This window comes from Pseudoliparis swirei, chromosome 21 (assembly GCF_029220125.1).
Source record: "Pseudoliparis swirei isolate HS2019 ecotype Mariana Trench chromosome 21, NWPU_hadal_v1, whole genome shotgun sequence".
Classification (NCBI taxonomy): Eukaryota; Metazoa; Chordata; class Actinopteri; order Perciformes; family Liparidae; genus Pseudoliparis; species Pseudoliparis swirei.
Genome location: NC_079408.1, coordinates 5,874,033 through 5,882,321, shown reverse-complemented (window position 1 = coordinate 5,882,321; position 8,289 = coordinate 5,874,033). Strand labels below are relative to the sequence as shown.

General features: G+C 43.3%; 1 protein-coding gene across 1 annotated transcript; it reads left to right on the top strand.

Moving 5' to 3' along the window:
* Positions 1-637: 637 nt before the first annotated feature.
* cckar (cholecystokinin A receptor) lies at positions 638-7,159 on the top strand. Its single transcript, XM_056442915.1, is given in 6 exon segments — positions 638-731; positions 734-757; positions 1,586-1,837; positions 4,472-4,733; positions 5,288-5,415; positions 6,549-7,159. Coding segments are annotated over 6 exon segments (1,371 nt in total).
* Positions 7,160-8,289: the final 1,130 nt, after the last annotated feature.

Below are 8,289 nucleotides of genomic sequence, written 5' to 3'. Positions count from 1 at the left end.
CTTTGAAATATGGAGAAGTCTCGACGCAGAACAATGGCTCCAGACGTCTAATATTTAGAAATGCATTCCAGTGTTGCACCTCGGTTTGATGTGTGTTGGTCCATCGTTGCTCTCTCATAAATGATGGAATTTGGACATAATATTAATAAAGAATCAACGCAGACAATATATTGCTAACTTACCGCCGTGCAGCATCTCAATTAATAAAAATAATTTACGACTGATTTATTATAATAAAAAATAATAATAATTAAAAAAAATATATATATATATATATATAATATAATAATAATATAATATATATAAATAAATATATAATTGTACATATATATATACATACACCTTGGGGGGGAAATCAAAAGGGGGCGAGATGCTGACAGACCTGCTGAAGAATGCAGCCCGTGCACATGCTCAGTAGATGGAAATGCTGAGCACCAGAGGAACGCAACGCGCCAGACGGGGAGCGTACGGAAACTTGTAGAGTCCATAAATATTCTTTCTTTTTCTTTTTTTTAATCCGACTGAGGCGAACTGTTGGGACGCATCTCATTATTTGGAGCTTTTTCTTTTCGTGCACGAGGCATGCTGTTCATATCATAGACTGATTTTGACTTCAGGTTACAGGAGAGAAAGCGCCATGGAGACGTTTACCATACACGACATGCTCATCAACTCAACGGACCTGAACAAGATTTTATGTAATTTTGGAATCAAGAATATCTCGGAGTGCGAGAGGAGCAGGAACCTTCCCCGAAAGGTACAGTGGGTTTAAAAAGAGATGTAACATTCTGTCGAATAGCAAATAGTTGAATTTATAGTTGTGATGTCATGTTTTGTGCCAAATGCAACCAAATTGTCTCCAGTTTGTGCCAAAAGAGCAACTGTTTTGGGCATTTCATTGCGTCAAAGCGCATTACGCATATGGAGCTCCACAAAGTCAACAGTGTGCCATAAGTGACACATATGGTGTCAGGGAACACTGATATGCCATTAAACACGTTATGAATACAATATATAGCATTAAATGGCACAAGGAATGCACATTTCTGTGGAGAAAAGCTAAGAGCAAGGATGCAACATTTTTAAATTGCAGTCTAATTGTTACGGTCTGTGGTGCGGAGGACTCAAACGCAGCCGGAGTTTTACGAGAAATCAGCTTTATTTCCACGACAGGAACACGGACGAACACCACACAGGAACAAAAAGGACGATCCGACACCAGACAAACAGAAGGACACAGGGGAACGAGACACAGGTGGAGACACAGGTGGAAACAATCAGGGCGTGGCTGGAAACAATCAGGAAAGAAACAGACAAGCACAGGGAGGGAAGAGCAGGGAAACAGGAAACGAGACAGGGACTTCAACATAAAACAGGAAACACACAGATCCTAACACTAATTATAGTAAGAGATGCCCTCTGATATATAAGTTAAAGAATAGGAATATTTTAGAAATATTATAGTGATTTAGGGTGTTAATGCATTTGAGAATGCAAATCAATCCGTATGTGGGCGAGTGTGAGTGTAACCAGCACACTTTGTAAGAATGACAGAGTTCCCTCATGTGTCTCCCGCTGCTCTCAGACATCAACCAGTCGGTGCGGATCGTCCTCTACAGCCTCATCTTCCTCCTCAGCGGCCTGGGCAACAGCCTCATCATCGCAGTGCTGGTGAGGAACCGGCGCATGAGGACCGTCACCAACCTCTTCCTGCTGTCTCTGGCCATCAGCGACCTGATGGTGTCTCTGGTCTGCATCCCCTTCACCTTCATCCCCAACCTCATGAAGGACTTTGTGTTCGGCACCGGCATGTGCAAGCTGTTCATGTACTTCATGGGTGAGTGAAACAGTGGCGTTGGATTTGTTTTTCGGTCATCTTTAATTTGAGATATATCATTGTTGTCTTTTTGTGGTTTTAAATCGATCTTAACAGTTAAATTGTACAGTTTTCTGAACTTAAAAGACGAATTGACCATATCACTCATCTATTGTTGAGATCTAAATACAAAATAATACTCAGATCTCTAAAGTAGACTTTCTTTTATCCTCAAGTAAATAAAATGACAATTTGGAAATAGAATATTCGCCATGTCGGGCGTTTCAATAAAGTTCTATTGAAATGTGTAAAAGTGTTGCACTGATGCTTCATTGACGTCTATAACAATTCATTTCTGCAAAAACATTCATTGATTATGTCTTTTAAATATGATAATTATTGTGTCGGGGAGAGAGGACATCGACAATCAAGGCCATGTCCTGCACAAAGGTGCACTGCAGCATGTTCATGTTGATTTAGTGAGTTAAAAATAAACTAATAGCTCTAGTCAAAGTAAACATGTCCTCAAAAAGTGTAGATTTACCTAAAGCCACAGTTCAGTTTTCCCTGCTTCAATATTTACAATCCTTTATGTGCAATCTTGACTGTTATCTCCTGGGTTTTTTTTCTCCAGTACATTCCCCCTCATGAATATGTACACAGAGGCTTTATTACCTTCGCATTGAAAATGCGGAAGGTTATGTTTTGACCGCCGTGTATTTATTTATTACCTTCGCATTGAAAATGAGGAAGGTAATGTTTTGATCGTCGTGTATTTATTTATTTATTTATTTATTTGTATGCGTGTTATTCGCATAAGTAAAAAAGTATTAAACCGAATCGCATGAAATTTGGTGGGATGATTGGTTATTATCCGGGGACCATTTGATCAGATTTTGGGATCAATCGGGTCAAAGGTTAAGGTCAAGGTCATGGAAAGGTCAACATCTTTTTACCATATAGCGCGGTCAATTTGTATCCAATTGGCATGGAACTAATGCCAAAATGTTCATAATTCAATGCCCAATCTTGTCGTATGCGGTCTACCGAGTGCCCATTCTAGTTATAATCAGTTTCGAGTAAAAGAAGATGGACGGCTTCATCACAAATGTCCAATTAGAAATGAATTGAACCGGTGCGATGAGTTCAGGGCCCTTTTCCACCCAACTTTAACGTTGTGTGTTGGAGCTCCACTGTGCAGAATGATGTCTGAGCAGAGTTTGACACTGAAGGCGGTTTTCACAGTCACATCTGTGAAAAAGTTCACTTTGAATGTGAGCTCGGGGCTCGGAGCTCGGGGTTCGGGGGGGCTAAATTGGTACTCGCAGCCAATCCAACCGATATGCAAATTGCCGATGTGTGATGTAAGAGACGCGAGGAGCGCTCCGGCATGTAGCAGCACAACCTGACCCACTTCAGTCACACACAGGCACATCAAGTCAGGGCAGGAGGAAGACAAAGACCCTCCTCTGAACTTGTAAAGCATCACCCCCCCCCCTCACTGTAATGGGGATCGGTGATATTCTATATACAGTGGGTACGGAGAGTATTCAGACCCCTTTAAATGTCACTCTTTGTCTCATTGCAGCCATTTGCTAAAATCAAAAAAGTTCATTTTATTTCTCATTAATGTTCACTCAGCACCCCATATGGATATGGAATTGAGGAAATTTCTGCAAATTTATTAAAAAAGAAAAACTGAAATATCACATGGTCATGAGTATTGAAACAGAGGGAACATTTTAAAGGGGTCTGCATACTTTCCGTCCCACTATATAACAACAATTATATAATTATATATATAATTATTTATATAATTATATATATATATATATATACTATAATGCACAAAATGTATAACCAAACCAAAATGCCTGCTTTTAATTGAGCTTTTAGTTAAACATGCAACAATCATAATGTAATATGAGTTTGTGCTCATGTTCCTGATCACTTCCTTATTCTTTTCTTTCTTTTTTTACAAGAACAACATTTAAAGACTGAAATGACGCTTTTAATCAAAGTCCATTTGTATGATTTAAATCACTTCCAGATGATTTCTCCAACGATAAATAGTGGAAGCCGCAGACATGATGAAATCCACAAGTTCCTTCCTCTCTCTCTCTCTGTAACAAGGTAGTCATTACAGATGGCGCACACATTACTAATATTTCATCCTCATCCGATTACAGGGCCGCGAGGAAATCACATTTTCATTTCTCCGCTCACTTCCCGTCGCTCCGTCTCTCATCCCGGGTTATTGCCTCATTCCTCCGCGTGTTCCTCTGTTTCCGTGTCACTTCTCATCATTTCAATGTATTTATACGTCTCGTTGTTTTCCCTCAGCGGGTGTGGTATCGCCTTATTAATGTGTGATTGAATGTATACTAAATATTAATGAGGATGCTGACCAGAAAAAGAAGATGGATGGATGTGATACCAAATTAAAGGAAAAGTTGCATTCTGGGAAATGAACTCAGTTTGACACCCACTCCCATGTCTCGCCGACTGACATAAATCCTATTTTCTGATTTGTTCTTCCCAAAATGTCAAACTATTCCTTCAAAAAGAAGGAAAAGTTGCCGGTGTATTTGATCGCCGTGGCGATCATCCTTCGACGAATCAGGCGTAAACATGTCGGCCGTGTGCCCTTCGCAGGCGTCTCCGTGAGCGTGTCCACGTTCAACCTGGTGGCCATCTCCCTGGAGCGCTACAGCGCCATCTGCAACCCGCTGACCTCCAGGACGTGGCAAACCAAATCCCACGCCGCCAAGGTCATCACCGCCACCTGGGTGGTGTCCTTCATCCTGATGCTGCCGTACCCCGTCTCCAGCGTCCTCAAGCCCTTCACCCGCCACAACAACAGCACCGGGTTCATGTGCCGCCTCGTGTGGCCCAACGACGTCATCCAGCAGTCGTGGTGAGCCCCCGAATAGGAGCGGCGGACACCTTTACGGTCCCGGCAGGGCGCCATTCACACTCAGATGCACTCAGAGTGGGCAGGGGGGGGGGGGGGGGGGGGTGAAGTAGCACCTCACTAATTTCCACTTTATTGATTTTTCTCAGTCTGCCGCTGCTGGTGGCGCGACACGGATCCGACCCTTCAAAACAAAAGCACGCAATTCTAAATCACGAGAATCAATTTGTGAGGTTTGATTTACTGAAATCAGAACTTTTGGAGAAAGCTAGACATGTTGGCCAACAGACTTTTAGAATTGCTCTAAAAGAAGAAGAAAAAAAGATAAAACAATGTAGAAAATATCCAAGGACCCATAAAATACAATATACATGTGATGTATGATTACACTCGTCTCGGGTGAAAGGCAGGGTATACTAATATTGTCATATATATACATATATACATATATATATATATACACATATATATAAATATATACATATATATATTTATATATATATATTAATGGTTGCAATAACAGCCGTGGTCTTACTGCCTTGACTTCGTCCTTGCAGGTACGTGTCCCTGGTGCTGCTGCTCTTCCTCATCCCCGGGATCGTCATGATGTCGGCCTACGGACTCATTTGCCTGGAGCTCTACCGGGGCATCACATTTGAGCTGTCCAGCAGGAAATCTACTCGAGGTACGGAAATAAAAAGTAGAGCGTTATTATACATTTTCCTTTCGTAAATAAATTATACGAAATGACCAAAAACCAACCACATCTCAGTCCATGTCTGAATACTTTACGACTTCCCTAATCCCAGCCCACTGGTTTGTACTGAAGACTTGAATCTTTAAAAACACATCAGAAGCTCATAGTTATGTTTCTTTTAACCCTTGTGTTGCCTTCGGGTCAATTTGACCCGATTCAATGTTTCACCCTCCTGTCGCCTTCGGGTCAATATGACCCGGTTCAATGTTTAACCCTCCTGTTACCTTTATATTTACTAACATATTTTACCCTTGAGGTCAATATGACCCCAGCTATTAAAATCTCCAGAAAATTATTAGAATTAATATTGTTTTCCAAGTTTAAGTGTGAGGTACTTTGTTTGTTTGTTGACTCCCGAAAGAACACCGACATTAAACATTGAATCGGGTCAAATTGACCCGAAGGCGACAGGAGGGTTAAATATTGAATCGGGTCAAAATGACCCGAAGGCAACACAAGGGTTAAGAAGGCGAAAGAATTCCCTAAAACACGGGCACTGTAGGTGTGAGCCGACGTCACTGAAACGGAAGTAAAACTCTTTCTTTGGGACTATTTTCAGCTGCGGATTGATATATATATTTTTTTATCTTGTTTTTTTATTTTTTTTTATTTTTTTATTTATTTTATATTAATTTTCGGATTCATTTTGATTTCAATTTAGGATAGGAATTTATAAGCATTTTCTTTGCTTCTACCTATACCTTTTCAGTCTTTCTCTTTTGTATTTTTTTTATAGGATAATATTGGATTGTATTTGATTTGATTGACTGAATAAAAAATACAAACAAACAAATATAAATGTGGCGTTCAAGTGAGGGTTCACAGGGAAAACGTCCAAAAGAAAAGCAAAAAGGAGGTTCATGTCGAGAGAAATACTATCACCTTACTCATTATCCTTTACCTTGACAGATATAATCCTTATTTGTTCACCGTAATCTTTTGGAAATGCATCCCTGGCTTTCAGGAACATCTTACATGTATAATTCTAAAAGTGGCAGACACAATTTCAATCTCAAACTGCACTCTTGACATGCCGGTCTCCCCCCCCCCCACCTCCCCAGAAAGACAGCTCAGCACCGGCAGCATCAAACCCGGTGACAGCGACGGCTGCTACCTGCAGCCGTCTAAAAAGAAGAGCGCCACCCTGCTGACCGGCAACCCCGCCAGCAAGCCCCCGGTGGGCCGCGTGCGCTCCAGCAGCTCCACGGCCGACCTGACGGCCAAGAAGCGCGTGATCCGCATGCTGCTGGTCATCGTCTTCCTCTTCTTCCTGTGCTGGACTCCCATCTTCGCGGTCAACGTGTGGCAGGCGTTCGACCGGCGCTCGGCCTACCGCCTGACCGGGGCGCCCATCTCCTACATCCACCTGCTGTCCTACACCTCGGCCTGCGTCAACCCCATCATCTACTGCTTCATGAACCAGCGCTTCCGCCGGGGCATGCTGGCCACGTTCACCTGCTGCCGCTGCCTGGGGAGGAGAGGCGGAGGAGGAGGAGGAGGAGGCGGGGGCGGGGGGAGGTCACCCGGCATCGGGGAGGCCGAGGGGAGAGCGGGCGGGGCGACGGCGAGGTCGAAGGTCAACGAGCAGGACGCTCGCGTCCCGCCGAGCGGAGCCGGCACGCGCTTCACCGACACCGGCATCAGGGCCTCGGCCTGGAGCGAGCTGACCTAGACCGGACCGCCACCTGTGTGTGTGGGGGGGGGGGGTCCGGGCCGAGTGCAAACACTTCAGAGGGGAGGTTTCAACGCGAAGGCCCGTCGCGACCAACAGATCCAAGCCGCGGCGTCCGGGAGCCTTTGAGCCGCCGGTCGTGTAGAAATGTCTTAGGGCCTCGAGTCCGACGCTCATACGAAGCAGAATACTAATTAATGCCGTTTAGCGCTCTCTTTCGGCTTGTAACCGTAGCAACTGCATCGCGACCGCATCCTCTTTACGCGTTCATTGTTTTTGCACCAGTGAGAAATATCCACGAACCACAATCGGGGGAAATGAGAAAGAAAAGTACGTCTTCTCTGACTTCACTCTGAAGTCGGCTTTCACAGAAAGAAAGAAAAGAAAGAAAGAGCGTTGGAAGTTGAGGGTGATATTATTGACAATTTGTATTCTCAACTCCTCACGCACACGTTGCCTCCGATTCTCTAAGAAAACTGAACCGAGAACTACGTTTATATTAAAGTAAACTGGGTCTGAGTTTAACAAAATATATCAGAAACGTCTTTTCACACTCGCTGCTTCCCGAACATCCTCGCTCAAAGCGTAACCATCGGACGTCAGTCTGGAAGTTTTATTAAATATACCAACAATACTCAGTATATACACTCATAAACTGTTATTTGTCATGTCACAATGTAACCGCAATCAGCATCAAAACAGTCCTGCAGAGCACAAGTAGTTCTGCTCTCGTCCTTGGCACACTGTGTGTGTGTGTGTGTGCTATGGGAACTGCAGAGGCCTTATCATTTAGTGAACACCTGTATCACTTCTTCTTCTTCAAAGAGCTAGATTCCCGACCTCGCCCTCCTGGTTTCCAGTCCAATGTTACAGCGTTCATGTAGCAACTTATTACCTTCGCATTGAAAATGCGGAAGGTAATGTTTTGATCGCCGTGTATTTGTATGCGTGCGTGTTACTCGCATAAGTCAAAAAGTATTAAACCGAATCGCATGAAATTTGGTGGGATGATTGGTTATTATCCGGGGACCATTTGATTAGATTTTGGGATTGATCGGGTCAAAGGTCAAGTTCAAGGTCATGAAAAGGTCAAAATCTTCTTTTTACCATAGCGTGGTCAATTTCTATCC